Genomic DNA, 26,736 nt, shown 5'->3' on the forward strand with positions numbered 1-26,736 from the left:
GGGGAGCAGGGGAAAAGCAGGGAAAGTGGGGGCAGGCAAAGTCACCTCAGGAGGGGGACACAGCTGACCCCCATATCGCCCTATGTCACAAGGTGCCAGCTGGGGAGAGAAGAAAAGGAGGGGAGGGCGTTCCAGGGCCCCTCCTGTGCCCAGGATGCTCCACAGCACTCTGATCGGAGTGGTTCTCAGGATGGCTACGGGCCCAGGGGTGATTCTGGGGAGCTCCTGAGCCATGGGGCTCCTAGGTCACCCACCTTTCTGTCCTCCAGGCTTTGGAAGGAGTGCTAAACCTCAGAAACCAGGTGAGCCCTGCCCAGCCCAGCTCTGTGTTCCTGTCTTTCTCCCACACCCCTCACTCAGTCTGTCCCCCTCAGTCAGGAATGGGAATGGGCTGGGAGTCAGGTAAGAGTGGAATCTGTAGGGTCAGCATCCCGGTGTCCTCTCCCTGCTCCCTCCCAGGGTGAAAGGGCAGGACCAGTGAATGTTTTTGTTTTGTTTTCTTGAGGGGGGCATTTGCTGCTTTCTGGCTTGGTCCAGGGGTCCTGTACCCTACCTGAGCCAGAACTCCATGCCTTCCCAGCTGATTTCCCCTCTTCCTACAGGCCTTCTAGCTCAGAATGGCTATGGAGCAAGCAGAGGAGCTGCAAACCAAGATTCTAGGGGTGTCCCTGGGATGGGGGGCTTCTCAGACCCTCAACTGACCTTCATCTCTTTCTCAGGAATTGGAGGGGGTGTGAATCCTCAGAAGCCAGGTGAGTCTCTCAGACCGTGCCTGTCTCTTCTCCCACCTTATTCCTCCCTGACTTCCCCTTACTCTATCACACCAGGGTTTGGTACCTAGAATGGGAACAGGATGGGAACAGAGGTCTTCCCGAGTGCTGCAGCCCAGCCTGGTGAGATGGGGAGGGGAGGTCCTGCATTTTTGCCTGGTTTCAGGGGTGGGCCCAGTCAGCATTGCCAGGGCCCTTGTCCCAGGCTCCTCCAGGCCTCAGGAGGGCAGGTCTAGTGTCTCAGTGAGGTGGTTTGGGGAGAGATGAAAAAGGTTCCACTGCGGGCCGGGGATTTAGCTCAGTGGTTCTGCCACTTGCCTCAAAAGCGCAAGGTCCTGAGTTCGGTCCCCAGTACCAAAAAAATAGGAGTCACTGCATCATCCTACCTCAGGTGGGCCCCAAACACACCCGCCTCACCACTCAGCCCCTCAGCTCAAAATTGTTGCTGAATAGAAAGACTTGGTGGAGCATGCCTATAATCCCAGCATTCAGAAGCCTGAGGCGGGAGGATTGCTTTGAGTTCAAAGCCAATCTGGGCTACACAGTGAATTCAAGGCCAGTTTGAAGTACATAGCAAAACTCTGTCTCAAAAAATATGTATGTGGGGGCCAGGGATTTAGCTCAGTGGTTTCACCCCCTGCTGCCCAAGCGCAAGGACCCGAGTTCAATCCTCAAAAAAATATATATATATGTGTGTGTGTGAAAGGACTGAGGATGAAGCTCAGTGCCAAGGCCTCTGGTTCAATTCTCAGTGCTCCCCAAACTAATGACTACTGATCAGGGATTTGGGTGAGGAGACGGGTCCCAGGGTTGCCTTCATCCCCTCCCTACCTCTCCTCAGGCTTTGGAGGGAGTGTGAAGGCCCCAAAGCCAGATAAGAGTCGGTTCCATGACTGTCATCTCTCTAACTCCTGTCATCTGTCCCTGACTCTTTCATGGGGCTCTGTCACAGCCCCACCCCACCCTTATTCTCTCTGGCTCTGTCTCCCCAGGATATGGAACCAGGCCAGGAGCTGCAGCCTTCCTAGGGATGGGAGCCCAGCCAGGTGAGGATACCTGGGTTCCAGAACGAAGGTGGGGCTCAGCCTCTCCACCTTTTCCAGGCCTAAGGGAACTCTGAAGCCAGGTGTGTGGGGAGTCTCCCCTTGGCTTTCTTTCTTTTCTTTTTTTTTTGGTACCAGAGATTGAACTCAGGACCTTGTGCTCGCAGACAGGTGCGACACCACTGAGCTCAATCCCTGGCCACTCTTGGATTTATTTCTATGTGTGTCCCTCAAAGCTCCCAGGTTTTGAGGGTGGAAATGGCTGAGGTGTCAGTGTTTTCCCAGGGGCAGGATGGTTGGAAGGTGGAGGAGAAGGGCTCAGGGTCCTCAGCCTCATAGCTAGGGGAAGGGCTGGCTGGGGTCAATGCCAACCTCTTCCTTTCTCTCCCAGGCCTGGGAGGGGGCATCCAACCTCAGAAACTAGGTGAGGGGTGAGCCATGGCCCTTGCCCTATCTCTGGCTCTGCTGTCGATGTCCCATCTCTCCCTGTCCCCATGTCTGCCACTGTTTGTGGCTCCCAGAGACCAGCCTATTCATTGACCTGCTGACACCACTCCTGTCATGTGAGACATGGTTCTGGGCCTGAGGAGTGTCTCCCAAGCTGCCCTCTGGGCATAATCAGAGGGAAGGCTGCTGGGGGCATAGTGCATGAAGGCCAGGGGTATGGACACTGCAGGAGTTGGTCTGGCCCTACACTGGCCTAACCCTACCTCTGCCCTTCTCTCAACACAGCCCCTGTGTCTCAGAATGGCCATGGACCAGGTAGGGGAGAGTAGGGTGGGAGCAGGGTGTTTGGTAGGACTTGGGTTTCTATGGAGCTCAAGGTCCCTCACCTGATCTCTCTCCTTCTCAGGTGTTGGAGAGGATGTGAAACCTCAAAAGCCAGGTGAATGTGGGGCATGGTGGCGCAGGCCTATAAACCTAGCACTTTGGGAGTCTGAGGCAAGAAGATTGAAGGTTCAAGCCTAGCCTGGGTGACTCAGTGAGGCACTATATCAAAAAATAAAAAAATAAAAAATTAAAAAAATTAAAAAATAAATAAATAATTAAAAAGGGCTGAGGACGTAGCTCAGTGTGAAGGCCCTGAGTTCAATCCCCAGTTCCGGGAGGGAGGGGGACAGGTGAGCCTTCCCCTGTCTCATTGTACCTGTCTACCCATCACACACCTGGCCTAGCCTCCCCTGTCTCCTTCCTGCTCTTTCTCCCAGGGCTCAGCCATGGGAACGGGATGGGAGCTGGTTCCTTCCTGGGAGTTGGAGTCCAGCCAGGTGAGGGCACCTGGGCCATGCTGTGGTTCTGGGAATGAGAGGGGAGGATCTAGGCTAGGGCAATCAGGGACCAGGAGGGTCAAAAGCAGATTTCTGGGGGGAGGATAGTGGGTTGGGTGGGGTCTGCACATGGCTTAGCCTTTCTGGGTCTTGCACAGGATTGGGAGGGGGCATGAAGCCTCAGAATCCAGATGAACTGAGACCTGTTCTCCGCGTCCTCCACCACAGCTCCATCCTCCCTGAATCTCCCCCTCACACACCACTTTCCTTCCAGGATTTGCCAATGGGAACAGCCTGGCAGCCCAGCCAGGTAAGAGGTAGAGAGAGCAGTGGTCCCAATGCAGCCCTGGGACACCAGTGGGGCTGGCAGCCACTCACTCCTTTGGTTACTCTCCCCAGCCAACCCTGAGCCCGGCCTTCATGGCTGTGGGTCAAGTCTGGGCTCACTGAGCACAGCCCACAGTCCAAGAGCCAAATGTTCAACTGGGGTTGGGGACCGTGGTCAGGACTGGGAGAGAATTCACGAGAGTGAAGGGCAGGGTTGTGGGAACCAGGGGCCGGCCAGACTCAGCCCATTTCCACCTCAGCACCACCAAGAGACTTCCTGTGCCTAACCCTATGCCCTAAAAAATTAGGTCTTACAGCTCTGAACAACTTTGGAGAAGGTAAAGCAGGATGCTGACAGAGGATGGCAGGTCCAGAGATGAAGGCCCTTCACCTACTCATCTCTCTCTCAGGCTTTAGAGGAGTTGGAAAACTTGGGAAGCCAGGTGAAGCTCTTCCTGCACTTGTCTCTGCCTTACTTTATCTGCCTATGTTTTCCTAGGTCCTTGATCTTCACTATTTTCTTTTGCTCTGTGTCCCTTGGACTTGCGAACAGGAATCGGCTGGGAGCTGGGGCCTTCTCAGGAGCAGAGACCTAGCCAGGTGAGACCCTGAGGTTCCAGGAGCATGGGTGTTCCCACAGGTTAGGGGTACTGATGCAGGGACTCCATGGTCTCCCTTCCTCAGGCCCTGGGGGAGGACTAAGACCCCAAGAACCAGAGGAGACCCACTTGCTTGCCTCCCAACTTGGTCTCACACAACAAACACCCATTCAACAAATCAATCCAGCCAGTCATGGAAGCACACTACTCAAGGCTGAGGCAGGAGGATCACAAGTTCCAGGCCAGCCTGGGCAATTTAGTGAGACTCTGTCTCAAGATAAAGTATAATAAAGGACTAAGGATGTAGCTCAGTGGTAGAGCACTTGCCTAGCATGTGCAAGCCCCTGGGTTCAATCCCCAGCATCACAAAAAAAAGACAAAACAACTAAAAGCCAATCCATGGACCACTGCTGTTCTGGATCAGTCTATAGCTGCTGGAGCTGGTTCTTCCAGAGCCTGGGCCAGCAAGGCAACAGACAGGACAACAGTGTACAGTACAGTAGGGGGTCATGGCTCCTCTGGGCTGCGAGAGGAAGTGGAGGCCAAGGAGGAAAGCTGGCCAGGCCCCACTGAAAAACTGGTGGTGACTTAAGGGGGCCAAGGTGAGAAGCTGCGGGACCAGCTCTCTGGGGGTGGTGCAGGGAAAGAGCCTGCAGCCATCATGTCCCAACTTTTCCCGTCCTACTGTCCCTTCCTGGACCACAGCTGGCCTGGGAGATGGAGGTAACTGCAGGGGCCAAGCTTTGGTGGAGGATCAGGGACAGGCTAGGGCATGGGTGACAAACTTATGGTACTTGTGCCACAGCAGGCTGTATCAATGAAAGCTCTAAAAGGCTCACCACCACTGGGCCAGGGTATTCAGGGACACTTTCTCTTTCTCCATCAGGTCCTGCAGCTCCAAATGGCTATGGACCAGGTAGGTGTGGGCTGGAGTTCTGGGGAGGCCCAAAGGTGGGAAGGGCCAAAGGTGGGGAATCCCCAGGCCCCTCATCGGCTCCCTGTATCTCCTCCAGGCTATGGCGGGAGTGTGAAGCCCCAGCAGCCAGTTGAGCCCTGCCCTGTCCTGTCTCTCTGCCTCCCCAGCTCTCCTCCTCATTCACACCACCTTCATCTGTGACCCCAGGGTTCAGGTGCAGAGTCTTTCCCCGTCCCAGCTTGCAGAGCAGGTCCAGGGGAGTCTCTAGGATTCTGGCTCTGAAGGGGGCATCAAAGGCCCCTCCTCCCTGACCTTGGCCAGGGTCTGAACTCAAGACCTTGAATTTGTGAGGCAGGTGAAGTGCCACTGAGCTAAATCCCCGGCCCCAGATGCCCATTTTTTGATTGGGTATTTAAATATGGGAGGTCTGATTTTTTTTTTTCAGTTCATCTCTCATTCCCCCCTAGGCCCCCCAGCTCAGAACAGCTATGGAGCAGGTTCTGAGGGACTGGGGAAAGCTAGGGTGAGGAGGTGGGGGTGAGTCTGAAGCCTTCCTCACCTCAGCTCCTTTTCTCCACAGGCCTTGTGGTTCCCATCAGCAATGGACCAGGTAGGGTAAGGGTTGGCACTGGGGCCAGGTGCCAGGGACCCAGAGGAGAGGCCTGTGGTAGGGACATCTGGGCTGCTCACTTGCCCTCTTCTCTAGGCATGGTGGTGGCGGGGCGGTGGGGGGGACGACCAGGAAACTCCAGAAGCCATGTTAGCCTTTTTTGTCAACACCCGCTTAGCTCTGCTCCTAGAAACTGCTGACTGCCCTTTCCCCTCCTACCCATCTCTGCAGGGTACAGGACCAGGCTGAGAGCTGGAACCTTTCCCCAAGAAGGGGCCCAACTGAGTGAGGGGTGGGTGGACAGCCCTCCATGGGACCTATAGTCCTGGGCAGGGCCAGGCTGGGGTCCCCTGTCTGTCTTTCCTCAGGCCGGAGGGGTGGCGATGGGGAACCTCTGAAGCCAGGCAAGAGCAAGACCCCATCTCCATGCCTTGCCTCTTGGTCTGTCTTCCACTCTGCCCCTCACACCGCTACTTTTCTTCCCCAGGATATGGTAATAGAAATGGGCTGGTAGCCCAGCCAGGGTGAGACCACAGAGACCAAGCTTGAGGACCCAGGAGGGAGGAGGGGGTGTGACTGGGTGGATGGAAAGCAGGAGCCCTTCGGCTGCCTGTTGTGGGCTGTGGAAGCTGATCTTTCTCCAGCCCGGCAGCTGTCCCTTCAGTTGGTAGCTTGGCCTGGTCCAGCCTCCAGGACAGCCAGGTGGGGCCCTAACCTCCCACTCCTTTCCCTCCTCCCCACTTAGGTTCCTGCCGTGAGGGAGTTGTTCCCCTGCTGCTCCCCAGGCCTTCCACTTCAGGGATCTCTTCAGATAAAGGGGGTGGCTGGGGCCTGAAATCTCAGCCCTCTCCCCCAGTGCAGAATGGCAAGGTCCCAGGTCAGTGTGCAGTTTGAGCTGAGGGGCGGGGGGCCTGGTCCTGGGAGGGGCTCGGCCTGGCCCCCATGTCCTGGTCTGTCATGTCCTCTGCCATGGAGGCTCAGAGAGCCAATGGCTTGTCACACAGTGAGTCCGCTGAGAAAAAACCTGGTTTGGCCTAGGCAGGCTGCAGCCTTCCCCAAACCTGTGCTGGGCTCACTCCTACCCCTCACCTTTTTTTCTAGCACTGACCCCAGCCATCCAGTAGGGACAGGAAGCTCAGAAAGCAGGTAGAATTCTGTTCTCCCCAACGTCCACATCTCAGAGGGACAACCCCCCCCTCCACTGGGTCTACCTCCCCTCCCTGTCCCCATGCCAGGTTAGGGTCCCTCCTTTGTCCCTCTTGCTTCCCAGGCTGCACAGCTGTTCAAGTACCCTGAGGCAGGAAGTCCCTCCCAGAGTCTACCCTCAGCCTCACTTGCCATTTTCTGTGCTCTCTTCCTCTGGTCTATTCCCCTAGGCCCATACTTGGTCCCTGAGGAGTCAGGAAAAGCCTCCACCCTCCACCACTAACCTCCGTCCTCTTCGCAGGCTACTTGCCTCTCAGTGGCTATGGACCTGGAGCAGAATTGAGTGAGACGGTCCTTGTCTGCCTGCCAGTCTCCCTTCAGACCCTTCTTCACCCACTTCCACTTGTTCACCGCCTTCCCACTGCCAGCCCAGGAAGAGGGTTAGCAAAGGCTGAGCCAGCTCTGACCCAGTCTCCTCTCCCCACGTTTTGGTGGTGACCTCATGCTGCAGAAAGTAGGTGAGTCCTCCTCAGCTCCATCTCCCTCTCCCTCAGGGCTGGCACCTTTCTGTTCCCGTCCCTCCTGTTTCTCTCATTCACTGACACAAACTTGCCACCCACCTGGCCCTAATGGTACTTTGGAAGTTGCCCAGAAGGGAACTCAGGCACATTTCCTGGAGGCAGCAAGTTGCTCTGGCATTAGCTGGATGATGGTGGAGAGATCAGGCAGGAATAGCCAATTTGAGGTTTTGAGTCAATCTAAGTCTTCCTGTTGCTAAGTGCCAGCCCTATCCCCAGCCCCAACTCATCCCTCCCAGCCCAGCCCTGCCCAATCTCTCCAGCAGGTTTTGGTTACAGGAAAGGAACCCTGGAAGCCAGAGCCTCCCCTGAGGCTGAATCACAGACAGGTGCTGGGTGGCTGGGGTGGGGCCAGAGTGCTGGGCCCCAGGGTGGCCCTCACCTCTCACCTGCTCTGTCCTCCTCCAGGGTTCTCTGAGGCCAATGGCTGTGGGAATGGTGAGTTGACCCAGGGGACAAAGAGCAGCAAGTAGGGAAAGGGATGTGCCCAGGGGCAGGCCAAGAATAACTTGGATCTCCTGCAGGGCAAAGAGAGAAGCTCCTGGGTACCCCAAGGCTGCAGCTCCAGCTCCTGGAGGGGTCAGTAAGAAGCAGCCAGGTGAGGGTCAAAGAGAGCTGGAGAGTGGGGGAGTCTTTTTCTTTTTTTAAAAATTTCTTGAAGCAAAATATTTATTGGTGGGCCGGGGATTTAGCTCAGTGGTTTTGCCACCTGCTACGCAAGCACAAGGACCTGAGTTCGATTCCCGGTACCAAAATATATATATATATATATATTTATTGGCACATTTTAGATACTCATAATAATAGCATTCTTCATAGTGAATTTGTACCTGTACATGATATATCTTGCTTTTTCTTTTTTTTTCCCATTCCCCTCCCCTCCCTATTTACAAAAGGTTTGTTTCCATTTTTTTCCTACTATTCTTTTTTACATGTCCCTTCTTTCCCTTCCCCCTTTCACCTTGTTCACCTTCTCATTTGAACATTCTCTTCCCATTTCCCAATATCTATTATACATTTTGGTCCTTATTTACACTTTCAGTGTCTCACGCCAGAGAAAGAATGCATATTTAAACATGTGTGTCCAATTTATTTCACTTAAAAGAGTATGGTCTCAAGATGCATCCATTTACCCAGAAATGTCTAAAGCCTATCCTTCTTTTTTTGGCGGGGGGGGGAGGGGACCGGGGATGGAACTTGGGACCTTGCACTTTCGAGGCAGGCGCCAGAACCACTGAGCTAAATCCCCGGTCAAAAGCCTATCCTTCTTTATGCTACAGTAGTACATATATATATATATATATATATATATATATATATAGTATATCTCTTCTTTATTCATTCATCAGTTGATGGACATCTGGGCTGTTTCCAAGATTTGGCTATTACAAACTGTGTCGTTATAAACATGGATGTGTACATGTCGCTGCGGTGTGATGCTTTTAATTCTTTTGGGAAGATACCAAGAAGGGGAATAGCTGGGTCAAATGGAACCTCCAGTTTTAGTGTTTTGAGGAATCTCCACACTGATTTCCACAATGGTTGCACCAGTCTACACTCCCACCAGCAGTGGAGAAGGGTTCCTTTCTCTCCACAGCCCCTCCAGCATTTGTTATTGGTCGATTTCTTGATAACAGCCATTCCTTCTGGAGTGAGATGGAATATCAGCAATGTTTTAATTTGCATCTCTCGAATGACCAGTGATATTAAACATTTTTGCATTTTTTTTTTGTTTTTACTTCTTCATTTGAGAAGTGTGTATTTATTTCAGATGCCCCTCCCTTTTTTTTGGTACCAAGGATCGAACTCAGGACCTTGCACTTGTGAGGGAGACGAAGTGCCACTGAGCTAAATCCCTGGCCCCAGATGCCCATTTTTTGATTGGGTATTTAAATATGGAAGGTCTGATTATTTTGAGTTCTCTATATATTGTAGATATTAGTTCTCTGTCTGAGGAACAGCTGGCAAAAGTTTTTCCCATGCTGTGGGTTGTCTCTTCACTGTGTTGGTGATTCTTTTGCTGTGCAAAAGCTTTTTAATAAGACACCAGTTGTTGATTTTTTGTGATATTTCCTGTGCAATCAAGGTTTTGTTCATAAAATCTTTGCCAACACCATTGTCTTCAAGAGTTCTACCTAGTCTATCTTCCAGCAGATTTAGTGTTTTAATATTCAGATCTTTGATCCATTTTGATTTTAATTTAATGCATGGTGAAAGATATATGGGTCTAGTTTTAATCTTCAGCATATGGAAAGCCAGTTTTCCAGTACTATTTATTAAAGAGGCTACCTTTCTTCCAGTGAAGGTGTTTGATTCCTTTGTTAAAGATAAGGTGGCTGAGTGTGTTTGGAGTTGTTTCTGTATCTTCTAACCTGTTCCATTGATCCTCAAGTCGGTTCTTTTGCCAGTGCCATGCTGTTTCTATCACAGTGGCTTTGTAGTATAATTTCAAGCTAGTGATTGTGATGCCCTCTGGCTTGCCTTTTTTTCCCAGAATTGCTTTTGCTATTCTAGGTCTCTTCTGCTTTCAAATGAATTTTAGAATTGTTTTCTCTAATACTGTGAGACATGCTATTGATATTTTCATTGGGATTAGATTAAATCTGGATAACAGTTTTGGAAGTATGGCCATTTTCACTCTCTTGGTTCTTTCTACCCAAGAACAAAGAGTATCAGTGTCTTGTTCCTGATTTTAGAGTGAAAGCTTTCGGGTTTTGTCCATTTAGTATGATGTTGGCTACTGGTTTGCAAAAATGGCTTTTATCAGATTGAGATAAAGACCATCTATTCCAATTTTCTGTAGAGTTTTTTTTTTTAATCATGAATAGGTGTTGGACTTCTTCTGATCATATAATCATATGGTTTTTGTCCTTGGCTCTGGTAATATGGTGTGTTACATATATTGATTTGTGTATGTTGAGCTATCCCTGGATCCCTGGGAGGAATCCTACTTGATCATGGTGTATAAACTTCTTGATGATTTGCTGCATTCTGTTTGCCAGTATCTTATTGAGGAATTTTGCATCTATTTTCATTGGGGAGTTTGGCCTGTAGTTCTCTTTTTTTGGTTGGATCCTTCTCTGGCTTTGGCATCAGGATAATGCTTGCTTCCAGGAACAAATTTGGGAATATCGCTTCCCTTTCCTTTTTTTGGTACCAGGGATTGAACTCCGGACCTTGTGCTTGAAGGCAGGTGCCGGAACCACTGAACTAAATCCCCAGCCCCTTCCCTTTCAATTTCATTAAGGAATTCGAGAAATAGCAGCATTATATCCTCTCTAAAATTCTTGTATAAGGGCCGGGGATTTAGCTCAGTTTTCCTTTAGGGCTTGAAATACTTCACTCTAAGTTCTCCTTGACTTGAGGGTTTGTGTTGGGAAGTCTGCTGTGACTCTGATGGGCTTTCCTTTTTGTTTCTCTTCTCTAACAGCTTTTAATATTCTGTTCTTGTGTTGAATTGGGTGGGGGTTCTGAGGCCCATGTGGAAGGACCAGCTCTGGGAGTTGGAGGTGCCCACACAGCTCTCCTTTGGCAGGTCAGCCTGGAGTCCATTGGGGCTCTCTCTGGCCCTACCTACAGCCCTGGGCAGCTTGGGTCAGGACTGAATATGGACATGCAGGGCTCAGGAGCCAGCCAGGTAATGGGGCATGTGGAGCCCAGTCCATGGCCCTATAGAGACCTCACAGCCCTATGGAGACAGAAATGGAGGGGGCCATGCTCAAGGCTGAGGGGATGGAGTGAGGAGACAGGGGGAAACAGGCACAAAGGCTGGAGTTAAGAGAGGCCCTAGGGCCCTGAGGACTGGACAAAACTGGGGGGTATAGGGCAGGTGGAATGGGGAACAGGCCAAGGGGCTCACTTCTCCTTCTGCTCCTCTTCCAGGGACCTATGGACAGCTGCGGCCTGCCCTGGGCCCAGGGCCCTTTGGTGAGTGGAGGTCTTTCAGACTCTGGGGGGAAGTGGTTGGGCAAGCAGGGCGTGGTGGTGCATGCCTGTAATCCTAGTGCTCAGGAGGCTGAGGCAAGAGGATCGCTGTGAGTTCAAGTCCAGCCTGGGCTACATAATATGTTCAAGGCCAGCCTGAATTACATAGTGAGACCCTGTCACAAAAAAGAAAAAAGAAAAAGAAAAAGAAACTGGGTGGGCAAAAGTACTCTGGTGACCCCAGCTGTCTCTGGTCTGTGTTTTAGGGAGCCCTGACATGAAGAGAGGCAGCAATGGCCAGTTGGAAGCCAGTTACGCAGGTGAGAGGGAGCCACAGCAGCCTACCTGTCCCACACTGAAGGGTCACCATTGTCACCCCTCTAGCTCCACTGGAGGGTGCCCGAAGTCCTTGGGTGGGAAAGCAGCCTCTCAGCACCTGCAGAGGACTACTGAGGGATGAATTCAGGGACCAGAGGAGAGGGAGCTGGGACTAGGGAGGGGCAGGCCCCCGTGGGGCCCTGGATCTGAGCTCTGCCTCTTCCCAGGCCGCTGCCCTCTTGGGAAATGCTGAGCACCTGAGCTGTCTCCTGCCCATTGGAGAGCCCCAAAACAGTGGGCTTTGCTGGAGCAAGGAAGGCAGGACGTTGGGGCTTGGCCTCTGATGGTGCCTATCCTGGGTCTCCTCTGGGCTGAAGTATCAATAAATGGAATCTGTTTCCACTTGCCTCTGTGTACCACTGCAGTGAGGGTAGCAGGGGCTGGCAACCACTACCCAGCACCCCATTCATTTATTCATTCACAAACACCAGTGTGGCTGTGTGCCAGGGGCCGTGCATCTAGATGGGTGACATTGTGAAAACAAATCAAAGACCAGTGAGGGAACCAATCTAAGTTAGGGGACTTGTGTATGGAAAAAAGATACTTCATAATTTGTTTTAGTTTACAGTAAACTTATTAAAGTTTTTTAAAATTTGGTTTGTGCTTGGGGTTTTTCATTTTGCTTTTTAGTTCGTTTTTTAAAACGAGGTCTTGGACTGGGGATTTAGCTCAGTGGTTTCGCCGCCTGCTGCGCAAGCTCAAGGACCTGAGTTCAATCCCTGGTACAAAAAAAAAACAATTAGTAGATTTTGGGGCAGGGGATTTACCTCAGTGGTTTCACTGCCTGCCTTGCAAGCACAAGGATCTGAGTTCAATCCCCGGTACCAAAAAAAAAAAAAAAAGACGAGGTCTTGCTATATAGCCCAGGCTGGCCTCCAACTTCCAATGATCCTCCTGCCTCAGTCTCCTGAGTGCTGAGATTACAGGTGTGCACCACCATGCCCAGCACTTATTAAAGTTATTAAACAAAAATCTCATTTTCTTTAAGCCTTACAGTGGCCATCAGACATCATTATACTGACTAATTATTTGAATGGAAAACTCACTCCCACATTCTTTGATTCATGTCCAATTAAATTACAAATTTCACAGCTCTACTTTCTTCTTTTTTTTTTTTCCTGGGAGGGGTTGAACTCAGGGAACACTGACCTGCATCCCAGCCTTACATTTTTATTTCGAGACAGGGTCTCCCTAAGTTGCCCAAGCTGTCCTCAAACCGGGGACTCTTCTTTTTTGTTTGCTTTTTTGAGATGGGGTCTCCCTATGTAGTTCAGGCTGGCCTTGAACTCACTATGTAGCCCAGGCTGGCCTCAAACTCATGGCAGTTCTCCTGCTTCAGCCTCCTGAGTGCTGGGACTACAGGTGTGCACCACCACACCCAGCTTAACCACTTACCAGTCCAATTATTCAAATACAGGATGACCAAAAATTGCACATTTTTCATTAATTTTTATAAAATAACAAGAAATATAAAACCAATTTTATCAAATTTATTCAATAATTTTCTGTGTATAGTATATCTTAAAACATTCAATACACTACAAAATGTTGCACTCTGGGTAGCATTTAGTCTCTTTCCAAATTCGTTTTGCATTATTGTCTTTCTTTGAACAACACACTTTACACTGTCATGTTGGCCTTTCCTTTTTTTTCTGTGGGTGGTATAATTGCAATAAAATGCCTACTCACTAAACGTAATGGTGAAGACATCAACAATGGATATCATGGTTGGCGTTCCCCTATCCCGTATTTTTCAATTATTTGGTTCAATAGACCTAATGTAAATTGTAGATAACTTTTTGAATCCCCTTGTTTTGAATAGATAACAAATGAATTCCATATACTTTGGTCCAAAAAGTACATAAGTATTTTATAATAATATTTTCCTTCACTTTTTGATTACAGGATAGATTGTTAGATGTTGGTCAACTCTGTCAACACCACTCATAGAATTATTACAATCATTGACCACTACTTGAATTAGTTTCATTTCTTCTTTCAAGGTCTATCATTTCTGTATTATGAATAGTTGATAATAAGGAGAAAACTTTTTGTTTTTCTATTTCATAACAGACTTTTCCTCTAATATGGTAACAGTTCTCCCTTTTTTTAGTTTCTTCTTTTGCAGATCTTTTGGCACTTTATTCCTATTCAGTCTCAGTATCCCAAATGTGTCTGTTTTGTATTGTAAAAGAATATGACTGAGTTCTGAAGACGTATAAAGATTATATATAATATACTTACAATAAGAGTTTTTAGCTGGCCATGGCAGCACATGCCTGTAATCCCAGGGTTTGGGAGACTGAGGCAGGAGGATTGCTGCAAGTTTGAGGCCAGCCTGGGCTACATGGTGAGTTTGAGGCCAGCCTGAACTACAAAGTGAGACTCTGTCTCAAAAACAAACAACGACAAAAAACCCCACAAATTAGTAAAAATAAATAAATAACCAGTACTTATTATTAGATTTCACTAGAAGCAAACATCAAAGGTTAGCAAGTGCAAGGACCCGAATTCGATCCCTGGCATAAAAAAAAAGCAAAACAAACAAACATCAAAGGTGAATACAATGTTCTAAATACAAAAGTATGCAAAGGGGCCTGGGGATTTAGCTTAGAGGCACTGCACCTGCCTCGCAAGCTCAAGGTCCTGAGTTCCATCCCTGGTACAGAAAACACAAAACGTATGCCAAAAATAGCCAATATAAAACAAATAAACAGAGGTACAGGTGTGTCTCATGCAAACAAGAATCAAATGGTTGAACTGACACTTGCCCAAGTGATGCTCGGGATAGTCGGTACATAAACAAATGTGCACTGCCTGAGTGCCGCTCAGGGTAAACTGTTACGTGGTTGACCCAGGGACTCTTCTGCTTTAGCCTTCTGAATATCCCTTAGATACTCAATGGCTTCACAAATGTAATCAACTAAATTCCCTTAGATATCTCAAACAATTAGCTATAATCTACCTAAGTCTCTTGATTCTTTTAATGGAGCAGGGGGATAAATTCAACAAGCAACATCATATACACTTAAGGGCTCTTGGAGATGGAAAAGTCAGACATTTACTCTATCAGATTATGGAAGTCTTTCAAAGATTTGGGGGGGGGTACCAGGGATTGAACTCGGGTCCTTGCGCTTTCGAGGCAGGCGGCAGAACCACTGAGCTAAATCCCCAGCCCTCTTTCAAACATTTTTAAAAGGATCACTTAATGGATCATTTCTTTTTTTCCTCTCATGATTGCAGATGCAGAAGCCCACACCTCTCCTGGGGAAGGTCCAGGATGGAGGGTGTGCAGTTGGGGTCATCCTAAATTCTGAGCTCTGACTCAGAGCCTGGCCAGTCCCAAGACCAGTCTCCGAGCCTGTTGGTTCTGTGAGGAGCCCTTCCACACCCACATCTCTTCTTGCATCTTGGAGTGGTTTTACCATGGAAGCTCCAGTTGAATGGAGCTGATTGGGTTTGGCGTGCCTAGAGGCACACAGCTCATTTTTCCATAGCCTGACTTTACGTGCACCATAGTTTTCCCCACACATCTGTAGGAGAGTGCAGTCTTGCCTGAATATACTACAATGAGGTAGAAACTTCACACACGGCTTCACAAAAGCCACAGAGCAGCTGAGATATACAACAATACATCAGCTCAGCAGGAGGGAGGGAGTTATGACAGGTTCTGTGGCACACAGCTTCCCTAAGAGGGGCAAGGAGTATTTTTTTTTTTTAATATAAGGAAAGAAAGGGCCAGGGATTTAGCTCAGTGGTACCGCACCTGCTTCTCAAGCACAAGGTCCTGAGTTTGATCCCTGGTACCACACACACACACACACACAAATATATATATATAGAAAGAAAAATCAAGTTTTCAAATTCCAGCAGCATTTCAATCAACTGCAAATTGTTGATTCATACATTCCTCAAATGAAAGATGTAAGGAAGGGTACTTGTCCCTTCTAAGAGAACAGGAGGCAGGCTACCACTAAGCTACATTCCCAGCCCTAACACTAGAAAAGTTCTAATATTGTTCTAATAAAAATTTCTAGGGCCGGGGATTTAGCTCAGTGTTCTGCCACCTGCCTCGCAGGTGCAAGGACCTAAGTTCGATTTCCGGTACCAAAAAAAAATTTTTTTTTCTATATTTCTTGTATGTGAGTGTTCACACAGGATTGAAACCACGGGTGCTCTACCGCTGAGCTACATTCCCAGTCCTTTTTATTTTAAAACATGCTACCACAGGGCCGGGGATTTAGCTCAGTGGTTTCGCCGCCTGCTGCGCAAGCGCAAGGAGCCGAGTTCGATCCCCTGCACCAAAAAAAAAAAAAAAAAAAAAAAAAAAAAACACGCTACCACACACAGCCTCTATATCCCAGGTTTGAATAAACTGCCATTTCTCCCCACCCTGGGCTATCAGCAGCTCACCCCCACCTGTCACTTACAATAATAGCACTGTAATACAAATGCTGCACGTTGCCACCAAACTTTGTCTCTGAATCTTGATCCCTTTTCCTATTAGCGAATGAACTGGAATTCCAACTACTCAGAAGGATAAGGCAGGAGAATTGTTACATCAGCCTAAGCATTAAGCCAAGACTCTGTCTCAAAATAAAGAGGTAAAAAAACAAAAAGGCGTGGGGATGTAGCTCAGTGATAGAGCGTTTGCAGCTCCAGGCCCTGGGTTCAATCCTCAATAATGGAGGGAGGGTGTGTGAAAATCTGCGTAGACTCATCCCCTTACTCAAGAGCATCAAGGCAGAGAGTTTTTTTTTTTTGGTACCGGGGATCAAACTCGGGACCTTGTGCTTGCGAGGCAGGCGCTGGAACCACTGCGCTAAATCCCCGGCCCGCAGAGAGCACTTTGAGACGGGCAGGCCGCGGCGAGGAAGCGCAGTTGGTGGACTGCAGCGGCAGGTGAAGCCTCAGGCCAGGTGGGGGCGCCCTACATGCGTGTGCCGCGCAGCGTCTCTGGGATGGGGGCGGTGACTGTGCACCGCGGGACACGGTGATTGGCTGGAAGACGAAAGGTTGGCAAGAAGTTTAACAGTCCGCTGAGGTATGAGTGGATTCCCGTGAGCCTCTCTCAGGCGGCTGGAGCGGCGCGAAGGCAGCAGGCGCACTAGCCTTTGATTGGCTGGCGCGTGTCAGCGGGTGCCTCTGATTGGTTGGTGCAGCGGGGCGCGGGGCGCGGCGCTTGGCCACAGAGCAGAGAACGAGAGGTGCAGACGGGAGGCGCTGCCAAGCTGGCGGCCCGACTGCCCCGGTCCCACTCGCACCCGCGGCTCAGCCGCGTCCGTGCCCACCCGCGGCTGGGCCGCGCCCGTGCGTCGCTGCCCCCGTCGCCCCTGCCGCACCCTCCGTTGCCGGGCCTGCCGCCAGGCCTGAGCTGCGGGCCGCCACCGCCCTCAGCCCTCGCCCGCGCCGAGCTACCGCCGCTGCCCGCGCTCCCGCTGCGGCCCGAGCTGTTGGCACCTTGGGGCCCCGGCGCCCACCTTGCGCTGCCCGAGCTACCGCCCGAGGCCTGCGCTCCCCCGCCGCCTGCAGCCGCGCTCGCCCTGCAGGACCTGCCGCGCTTGCCCGCTGCCGCGCCACCGCCTGGGCACCCGCCGCTGCCTCCGCTGCCTCCGCTGCCAGAGGCCGCCGCTGCCGCCGTGCCCAGGCCTGTGGGCGCGCGCGGCCGCCCGGCCCTGCGAGGGGAGGCGCCCCTGCCGCCGCTGCCGCCGCTGCCCTACCGGCCCTCGTCCTTCGGCCTGCTGGGCCCTCCCGCTCCCCAAGATCCCTGGCCGCTGCCCGCCTTTCCCCCCGCCGTCGCCCCCGCCTCCCCCGCTGTCCTTCTTCCTGACCCCTCCCTGCTGACCTCCGGTGCTGCGAGGCCGCCGGCTGCTGGGGCTGCGCTCCGGTGAGTAGCGCCCTCCCAGGGACCTGGATGGATCAGAGCCTGCAAAGGTCGAGAGACGGAGAGAACATGGGGGCGGGGGAGCGCCCAGGTCTGGGAAAGTCAGTCTTACAATAGAGTCGATTTAAGATTGGGGCTTTCTGGTAGGGTGTTGGCACACGCCTGTAATTCTAGCACCCAGAGAGGCTGAGGCGGGAGGATCTCAAATTTGAGCCCACCCTAGACAAATTGGTGATGTGACAAGACCCTGTCTCAAAACAGAAAGGCTGGAGATGTAGCCCAGTGGGAGTACTCTGAGTTCAATTTCCAGTATCCTCCTCTCCTCTCCTCTCTCTCTCTCTCTCTCTCTCTCTCTCTCTCTCTCACACACACACACACACACACACACACGCAAACAAAATAAGGTCTTTCTTCCATGTCGCCCTCCTTGCAGCCTCTTGCTAGGTTATTTGAGAATGTAACTCATCCCCAGGTTGATAACTGATTGGTGGTCAGGGCACCAGGCTGTCTCAGCAGTACATGAAGAAGGAAACAGGAGGAAAACGTTTAAAATGCTTTAACTAGTGTTCAGAATGTCACATTTTCCCTTATAAAGGGTCTGGATGTCATGGCTAAGGGTCTGATCCTTCCAAGTCTTTTGTTGTTGTTTTTTCTTTCTTTTTTGTGGTGCTGGGAATCACACCTAGGGCCTCTTGCATGGTAGCCAAGTGTTTTGCCACTGAGCTACACCTCAGCCTCTCCTTTCCAAGTCTTTTTTTTTTTTTTTTTTTTTTTTTGGTACTGGGGATCGAACTCGGGTCCTTGTGCTTGCCCAGCAGGTGGCGAAACCACTGAGCTAAATCCCTGGCCCTTACTTTCCAAGTCTTTTTTTTTTTTGGTACCCGGGATCAAACTCGGTACCTTGTGCTTGTGAGGCAGGCGCCAGAACCACTGAACTAAATCCCCGGCCTTACTTTCCAAGTCTTAACAAGACAAAATCTCAACTGAAATAGATCCAGTGGTACTGCTGGCCATATGGGTGATGGACAATCGATACTGGGCTGGAGGGTCAGATGCAAAGGCTGTGAAGTCATCCTCGGGGGCAGGAGAAGCCCAGGCTGAGTCCTGAGCAGAAACTTGAGTTCTCTCTCCAGCCTTGCTGCCCTCCCACCCCCACCCTGTAGGTTTCTGTGCAGCAAGTACAGCTCAATAAAGTTCTTTGTTCCACAGGTGGCCCGGCTCAGGTAACCAGGCTGGCAGCCCATCTCCATGGGCTTTTCTGCAGTAGCTCAGGAGTATCAGGAAGCCAACCCTGACCTTGGAGGACCTCTAAGAGCCCAGGACCCACCAGCAAGAAAAGGTAGTCTATTAGTGTCCTGTGACTGCTATAAGTAACAACTGAGTGGCTGAAGACAACAGAAATTTGTTCTTTCACAGTTCTGGAGGCCAGAAATCCAAAATGAAGAGATTAGTAGGGCATCAGTCCCTCTGCAGCACTTGGGAAGGATCCTTCCTTGACTCTCTCAGCTTCTAACTGTTCCAGGCCTCTCTTGGCTTGTGGCCACATCACTCCAACCTCTGTCTTCTTCACATGCTTTTCCACTGTGTTTGTCTCACAACTCCATTTTTCTTTTCTTAGACAAGCACTCTGCCACTGAGCTATACCCCCAACCCTTTATTTTTTATTATGAGATAGAGTTTCACTAAGTTGCCCAGGCTGCCTCAATCTCGCCATCCTGCTGCCCCAGCCTCCTGAGTGGCTGGGTTCAAGGCATATACCACCATACTTGCCTATTTTTCTCTTACAAGTATTATAGACAGCTAAGTTAGGTAGAAATAGAGGGATGATGACTGTTAGCGTTATGTATATCTAAAATGTACCAATAAAGGTTTTGCTTCAAAAAGAAAAAAGAAAGACATATGGGCAGTCAGACAGGGATAGGCCCTCGAGGGAGTGAGTGCAGAAGGTGAGAAAACATTACAGCTGGCTGGAGGCACATTTGTTGAAGGCCAGGCCTATATGCCTCCCTGAGGGATAAGCAATAAATTAAAGATTATACCTGGTCCAATAAAGTCTAGCACCCAGGTGGGTGACCTCTTGATCCATCCCTTCCTAAAAAGGTCTTTGTTCTTTCCATATACACGTACTATGTGACCTGCTTCCCCATTGGTCAATATTACCTAAGTAGCTATACTTACAATCTTATTGGTTAGTCAGAGTTTTGATTCATGTAGTACCCACTTTGTGATTTTGCTCTACAAAACTGACTCTGAGAAGTGGGATCCATGATCACCTACTTTCAGGTCCCCTCCTGTCTCCAGGAGATCTCTCTCTCAATAAATTTATCCTACTCTTAACCTCTTTTGTTCTTTAGAATTCATTCTTCCATTTTGGGGAATATAAACTCGGTGTATCTGACATCTAGCAGGTTGAGTTGTATTATTCCCCCTATATCACAAAGACATCTGTCATTGGTTGTGGAGCCTATCAACCCAAATTGATCACATCTTGAGATCCTTCATTTAATAGCATTTGCAAAGATCCCCAGGTTCCACTTACATTTATGGGGCCATCATCTGATCTGTATAAGCAGTGTCCTCTACCCTGTGGGGCTGGCTCACCTCCCTTCCTGTCTTCCCAGAACTTTCGGTGTTCTAGACCTTGTCCCTTACTGACCTAGGGAATTGCGTGACCCTAGCACCCTTGGGCAGGAGCTGATAAACATCAGACTTTAACTGTAGCTTATTGCCGCAGGAAGAAGATAAAAGGACTGTCTTTCCCCTTTTCTGAATTCTGACTGAGTTCCTACTTGCTTTCCCACCCTCCTTTAAGTTGTGCAGTTGCAGGCCGGGACTTTAGCTCAGTGGTTCTGCTACCTGCTTCAAAAGTGCAAGGACCCGAGTTTGATCCCCGGTACCAGAAAAAAAGAAGAAAAAAAAAAAAGTTGTACAGTTGCAATTGGCTAACAAGTGAAGCGGAGTAAACAAGAGGGACAATGAATGTGTCCTCTTAAAGATAGCACTAATCAGGGGACCCCACCCTTAGACTCTGGGAGCCAGAAGTGCTGCTGGTTGGAAGCTGATGATCACAGCCGACAATAAAGTTAATTGTTACCCAGTCAATAGTGTCTGTTGTGGTTTACAAGTGAAACTTCTCTTATGCTCTTGACAAAATAGTGATCCCCAAAGTGTGGATGTGTGCCCCAGAAAGTACATGGGACAGTCCTGGAGGTCGGTACCAGTCCCAGAGACACCTGTGGTTGGGCAGTTGTGACTTGCCCGGGAAGGCCCTGGGGTGGAAATCCAGTCTGCAGCCTCAAGGGCAAAGGGCACAAGGCACCTAGATTTGAGGAGAGTGAAGGAGAGGGTGGAGGGTAGTCGGGTCTAGATATCTTCTCCCCAAGGAAAAGAGAATGGGTGGTTCAGGGAGGCTGAGCAGGGGAGAAGCTCAGGCTTACCGCCTGCTGGGAATAGCACCCTGAGGAACCAGGTGGGGACCCCGTTGGAAGTCAAGGTCTGGATTTGGGCAGGCTGGACCTCTTTGTGTATCCTTGACCAAGCTCCCTATTGCGGGTATGATGGGGGTCATGAGCTCTTGGGAAGTATAAGACCTTTAGATCTCATCTCAACCTTTTGTAGTTGGGAGCCAGGGGCCAGCTTCCCTTGTGAAACTGGGACCTTGGGCTCCTCTGGGGTAATGAGTGCTGCCTCCCTCGGGGATCCAGTTGTGTACCCCCATGCTTCATCCAGTAGTTCTCCTCCACAGTCGCTAAGCCACACCTTTCCCCTCTAATTGGAGTGAAGTAACTTCCACACCTCTTAACCTGAGCCTCCCAGCCCTCCTTTCTCCCAGAGGGAACAAAGTCATTTTGTCCTTTACAGTGTGGACTAAGATGAGGCCCAGCAGCCCCAGCCTCCATTTCCTCTTAGGGTAGTGTTTTGGGAAAAGTTCCCCTCCCCCACCTCTTTCCCTGCCAGGGGAGGGGGGTGGAGATTCCCAGGGACGTGTTAAAGTGCCATTGAGATGGTAACCACACCCAGGTGGCCCCACCTCTCCATAGCAATGGTATTCCTGTCCCTTTCAGTCCCAATTAGGTCTCAGTTTTAACCCTTTGATGCCCAAGGTCCAAGTCCAGGTGGACCAGGGAACCTAAGAGAAAGTCTAGAGCCACCAAGCCTGAGGCATTTTCTCACTTTTGTTCTCCCCCAGGCCTTAGTGTTTGGGTGCTTTGTTTTATCAAAGAGGAAGAAGCCTGGAGTGGTGGCGCAGGTCGTAATCCCAGCACTCTGGGAGGCTGCAGCAGGAGGATTGCAATTTAGTGACTTAAGATCTTGTCTCAAAAATTTTAAAAAGGGCTGGGGAATGTAGTTCCATGTAAAGGCCCTGCATTTAATTCTCATTACCCGTCCCTCCCCACCCTGCTTTGAAAAAAGAGAAAGTGTGGGAGATGCCTGTGCCACAGGAGAGCAAGTCCAGTAGCGATTTCTCACGAGGAGTCGCCCATGTCCTCTTGAGTCCCCATCTCACTTGTGGCTGGCTGGTCCCTGGCAGAGTGGGCACTCCTGCTTTGCTTCAGTGTAGAGTGGTGGGAGTGTGTACAGCCTCCGCATTCGTTTACAATATTGGGAGAACTGGGGACCATTGAGGCAAGACCTGACTACAAGTTGACCAACTGTCCCACTCACTACTCAAAACTGGGAATAGGGCTGGGAATTTAGCTCAGTGGTTCCACTGTCTGCCTTGCAAGCGCAAGGACCCAAGTTCGATCCCTGGTACCAAAAACAAACAAAACAAAACAAAACAAAACTGGGAATGTCTCAGGTCAATTGGGGTATGTTGGGCCCCCAAGACCCAAGGCAAGAGGGAGGCTTCTGCTGGGCCCCGGGAAAAGAAAAGGCCCTGCCTCTGCATTGGGGCCCCAGCTAGGGTGTGGGGGCCCCTTTAGAGACCCAGGCTTGTGCTGCCAACTGACACCTGCCCAAACCTGTGTGGCTGGATTCCTGGCAGCCCCTGGAAGGCAACAGAGGAAGCCCCCGGACAGGCTGGTTTCTATTTGCTCTTCTTTGCAATCATCCCCTTGCCCCCACCCCTGTGAAATCTAAACTGTAGGGTCATTGATTTGGACACCACAGAGGGCTGAACTGGCCACTGTACAGGCCACTATTGTAACCCCCATCCACACCCTGCCACTATAGAGAAGGCGCATCCACCTCCTCTGGCCTCAGTGGGGGCACCAGAAAAGCCGTCCACGGGGAGGAGCCTCTCCCTGTGGGGAGATTGGGGTAGGGGGGTGGGGTACACCCCAATCCACCCCATTTTGGAGACCAGCTGAGTGGTGCTGGCTTCAGTACTGTATTTTTTGGTTGGGGGAGATTGTCAAGCTTTGTGGGATCATAGACTCCTTTTCCAAACTGATGAAAACATGAACATCTCTTCCCCCAAATACTAAAACCTTTACCCAAAAGTGATGTTTGTACTTCTGGTTCTAATTTCAAACAACTCTTTTTTCTTCTGCAATACTAAGGTTGAAGCCAGGGCCTTTGTAACTGAGCTACATACCTAGCCCTTTTGTTTTTTGGTGGTTTTTTTTTGGTACCAGGGATCAAACTCAGGCCCTTGTGCCTGCCAGGCAGGCGGCAGAACCACTGAGCTAAATCCCTGGCCCTATCCAGCACTTTATTGTTTGTGTTTGTTTGTTTGTTTGTTTGAGACAGGGTCTCACTATGTAGTTTAGGCTGGTCTTGGACTATGTAGCCCAGGCTGGCCTTGAATATGCCCAACTTTATATTTTTATTTTTTGAGACAGTCTTGCTTAGTCATTAAATTTCCCAGGCTGGTTGGGCATGGTGGTGCACACCTGTAATCCCAGCACTTGGAGGCTGAGGCAGGAAAATCACATTGAACTCAAGGCCAGCCTGGGCTACATGGTGAGTTCAAGACCAACCTGAACTGCATAGTGAGACCTTGTCTCAATCAGTCAATAATCAATCACTCACTTCCCAGCCTGGGGTCAACCTTGCAATCCTCCTGCCTTAGTTTCCCAGAGTGCTGAGATTATAGGTCTGTACCATCTCATCTGCCTCAATTCTTGAAGTTAGAACACTTTATAATAAAGTCCCACAGAACAAGAAGTAAGGGGCCTGGGATTTAGCTCAGTGGTACCACTGCCTGCCTGCCTCATGAGTGCAAGGTCCTGAGTTCAATCCCCGGTACCACAAAAAAAAGAACACCAAGTAGAGATGTACCTAACCCCTCCCCCAAGCCAGGGGGCACCTCTGTCCCCACTGGGGCATCAGGTGCCAGGTTCTGCTCTAGTTTCACCCCCAGCTCTCCCTTTCTTAGAGGATGTGTGGAAGTGAGAGGCTGTCTCCATGAGGGCCCACTGTGGCTTCCAGGATCCTCACACAACCCCTGCAAAGTGTGAATGGGAGAGATTTTTCTCAGTGTTTTCAGGAGTTCTAAGCCCCCAGGAAGGGGTTGGGGAGTTTGTGAACCTCCCAGAATGAGGGCCTCCTCATCTGTTGTGGGAGTGTGTTCCCATGAAGAATGTAAATCTCTTGAGGTTTCTCAGGTGGGTCTTTGACCCAAGAGGATTAAGGAGCTTGACCCTGCATGATCTGTGTGAATCCCTGGGTGCCCTCCACAAAATGAGTCACAGTTCCGAGGGGGCTCTTTCCTGTGTTGGAAGGCACACTCCAGGACGCCTGAGTGCTGTCCATCTCACTCCCTGCCTTCTGTGGTTTTGGCCTGGAGGACCTGACTGGCTACTTCTTCAACCACGGGGGAGAGAGCCCGGTTCTGGGCTCATCCCTGCCCTGGAGTCCCTTCCCCCACTATCCCCCTTTCTCCCCCAGCCTCCTGTGTGCCTCTCCACCTCAACAATGGGCTCTTTATCCACAGGCCTCTAGAGACCTTCAGTAGCTCTGCTTAGCCCCCCAGTTTCGGCAGCAGGGGGTGGGGCGGGCACACCTGAGCTGAGGTGGAAGTGTGGGAGGGGTAGTTTTCTAGGCCGTTGCCAAGGTGATGCCACCTGAGTTGGGCCCAGGCACCTGTTGCCTGGGGAACTGTGCGGGCGGGGCCCCTCCCTCAGGAGCCTCCTGGCCCACGAGGCTGAGACAGGAGAGGGATCAGATTCCAGAGAGTGCTGGGGGATGGTTCAGTACTGCGGGGGAAGGGGACATTTGGATCATGAAATGGGGCAGGGGGATGGCAAAGGCTGGGGAAGTGTCAGTCTCAAGCTGAACCCTCTGCCCACCCTATCCCCAGCCGGTTAGCCCCCCTTGTCCTCAGTCTTCCCATTCCTTTGTCCCTGGGTTCTCACATGCAATGAAGTTTGTCCCCCGGTCCCACCTGCCCTCAGTACCATGCACCACTGACACCCATCTCACCCTCTCCCCCTCCTCCCACCCCCACTTGCTGTGGCCCAATCCTGGCCTCCTACTGCTTGCTCTGCTCCTCCCCTGCTGGGGCCTTAAAACCCCACCTGTAGCTGGAGCCTGCAGAGGCCCCAGGTGACACCGCAGAGTTCACTGCTCAGAGGTTTCACTCCAGCACCAGCCAGGAGGGAACAGAGCTCTCCGCAGGTCTGAAAGAGCCTTTTGAACTGGGCCCAGATGTGACTGCAGGGTGTTCAAAGGGTGACAGCCTCTCATCAGACACAAGCCACTCAGCTGAGCAGGACCAAGAAACAGGATTGTGGTAAGTGAGCAGCAGACACCAACCTGTGAGAGGCCCACACTTGTGAAGACTGTTCTAGCTGGAAGACAAAGGATACCCTTCCTCCTGGGCATCTGGGCATCGAGACCCCCATCCAACACATCTGACTCCCTGCTGAGTCAACCCGGCTGCCTGAGGCTGAGAAGACTGAACAGAAGGGCAGATGGCTTCAACTGGCCTTGAACTCCTGGGCATGACCCTGGCTGTGCTGGGCTGGCTGGGGACCCTGGTATCCTGTGCGCTGCCCCTGTGGAAGGTGACCGCTTTCATCGGCAACAGCATTGTGGTGGCCCAGGTGGTATGGGAAGGGCTGTGGATGTCCTGCGTGGTGCAGAGCACTGGCCAGATGCAGTGCAAAGTGTATGACTCTCTGCTGGCACTGCCCCAGGACCTACAGGCTGCCCGCGCCCTCTGTGTTGTAGCCCTCCTACTGGCGCTGCTTGGCCTGCTGGTGGCCATCACAGGTGCCCAGTGCACCACATGTGTGGAGGATGAGGGTGCCAAGGCCCGCATTGTACTCACTGCAGGGGTCCTCCTTCTCCTCTCAGGCATCCTGGTGCTCATCCCGGTCTGCTGGACAGCCCACGGCATCATCCAGGACTTCTACAACCCGCTGGTGGCTGAGGCCCTCAAGCGGGAGCTGGGGGCCTCCCTCTACCTAGGCTGGGCAGCAGCTGCACTACTCATGCTGGGTGGGGGGCTTCTCTGCTGCACATGCCCCCCACCCCAGATCGAGCGGCCTCGTGGCCCCAGGCTGGGCTACTCTATCCCCTCCCGCTCTGGTGCATCTGGGCTGGACAAGAGGGACTATGTATGAAGTAGATTTCTTGCGGAGCCAGCATTTGAGCTTTGGTTCTACCTTTGCCTTCTCCCACCAACTCCCTACCCTGGGAAATCCATTCTTGTAAAGCTCAGATAACCTGACTCAGGGTCAGTCTCAGCTGGCCCTGCTGGGCCAACCCTCTGGTCCCCACCTCATTGAACCTGGGCCAAACCTGTTGGGTGCCCTTGCCCATGCCTGTTCCCTCTGTAATTACTCTTCTGCTGTCCATGACATGAGCTTTCCCCTCCCCCAGGAACTTGGGATCCACTGAAAGGATAGCAGCTCCTTGCCTCCAAAATAAGGAGCCAAACTTGTCCTGGAGCCGGTCCATTCTGGCCCAGCCAATACTTGCATCTAAGACACCTGCGGGGGGCAGAGATGTAGCTAAGTGGCGCTGCACCTGCCTGGCAAGTGCAAGTCCTGAGGTTGATCCTTGATAAGGAAAAAAAAAAAATTCTTATGAGACTAAGATACTTGGGGCCAGGTCCTTTGGGAGCAGCCAGCCCACATGCCCTACCCCCTGCGGTGAGAATAAAAAGAAAACGTGTAATTGGGCTTCTACTGTTTGAGTTTTGTTTTGTTTGAGACAGGATCTCACTATATAGTTCAAGCTGGCCTTGAACTCACTATCCAGCCCTGGCTGGCCTACAGCTCCAGTGATCCTGCTTCCTCCATCTTCCGGAGTACTGGGAATACAGGCGCACACTACCTTGCCCAGCTGGGCTTCCTGTTTTGTGCTCAAGATCCCTGAGTAGCCAGGTCAACGCCTGGCTT

The 26,736-nt window shown here is 51.1% G+C and overlaps 4 protein-coding genes across 6 annotated transcripts; all 4 read left to right on the forward strand.

Moving 5' to 3' along the window:
• The first annotated feature begins 408 nt into the window (after positions 1-408).
• Positions 409-6,680, forward strand: LOC147820959 (uncharacterized). Of its 2 annotated transcripts, XM_087202970.1 has the most exons (12): positions 409-893; positions 1,763-1,816; positions 2,546-2,575; positions 2,667-2,699; positions 3,022-3,081; positions 3,240-3,391; positions 3,908-4,008; positions 4,894-4,923; positions 5,504-5,533; positions 5,765-5,825; positions 6,279-6,410; positions 6,635-6,680. In XM_087202970.1, exons 1-10 carry the CDS (start codon positions 854-856, stop codon positions 5,820-5,822), a joined length of 588 nt encoding a protein of 195 aa, XP_087059096.1. In that variant the 5' UTR covers positions 409-853; the 3' UTR covers positions 5,823-5,825; positions 6,279-6,410; positions 6,635-6,680. The 2 variants fall into 2 exon arrangements, with proteins under 2 accessions (XP_087059096.1, XP_087059097.1); XM_087202971.1 differs by lacking the exons at positions 6,279-6,410; positions 6,635-6,680 and having other exon boundaries at positions 3,356-3,391; positions 5,765-5,774.
• Positions 6,681-6,696: 16 nt separating this feature from the next.
• LOC147820960 (glycine-rich extracellular protein 1-like) lies at positions 6,697-12,156 on the forward strand. 2 transcript variants are annotated; one of them, XM_087202972.1, is made up of 7 exons: positions 6,697-7,197; positions 7,666-7,695; positions 7,782-7,855; positions 10,793-10,894; positions 11,140-11,184; positions 11,448-11,501; positions 11,727-12,156. In XM_087202972.1, the coding sequence occupies exons 1-6, from the start codon at positions 7,182-7,184 to the stop codon at positions 11,460-11,462; spliced, it is 282 nt and encodes a 93-aa protein (XP_087059098.1). In that variant the 5' UTR covers positions 6,697-7,181; the 3' UTR covers positions 11,463-11,501; positions 11,727-12,156. The 2 variants fall into 2 exon arrangements, with proteins under 2 accessions (XP_087059098.1, XP_087059099.1); XM_087202973.1 differs by lacking the exons at positions 7,666-7,695; positions 7,782-7,855.
• Positions 12,157-16,493: 4,337 nt separating this feature from the next.
• Positions 16,494-19,780, forward strand: LOC147820961 (uncharacterized). Its single transcript, XM_087202787.1, has 3 exons — positions 16,494-16,529; positions 16,671-17,446; positions 18,653-19,780. The coding sequence occupies exons 1-3, from the start codon at positions 16,494-16,496 to the stop codon at positions 18,708-18,710; spliced, it is 870 nt and encodes a 289-aa protein (XP_087058913.1). The 3' UTR covers positions 18,711-19,780.
• A 3,953-nt stretch (positions 19,781-23,733) lies between these two features.
• Cldn9 (claudin 9) lies at positions 23,734-26,512 on the forward strand. The gene has a single exon (XM_004864701.3). It carries the CDS (start codon positions 25,303-25,305, stop codon positions 25,954-25,956), a length of 654 nt encoding a protein of 217 aa, XP_004864758.1. The 5' UTR covers positions 23,734-25,302; the 3' UTR covers positions 25,957-26,512.
• The last annotated feature ends 224 nt before the right edge of the window (positions 26,513-26,736 follow it).

This window comes from Heterocephalus glaber, unplaced genomic scaffold, assembly GCF_053883595.1.
Source record: "Heterocephalus glaber isolate CG9 unplaced genomic scaffold, H.glaber_assembly_v1.0 deba00001781, whole genome shotgun sequence".
NCBI lineage: Eukaryota > Metazoa > Chordata > Mammalia > Rodentia > Bathyergidae > Heterocephalus > Heterocephalus glaber.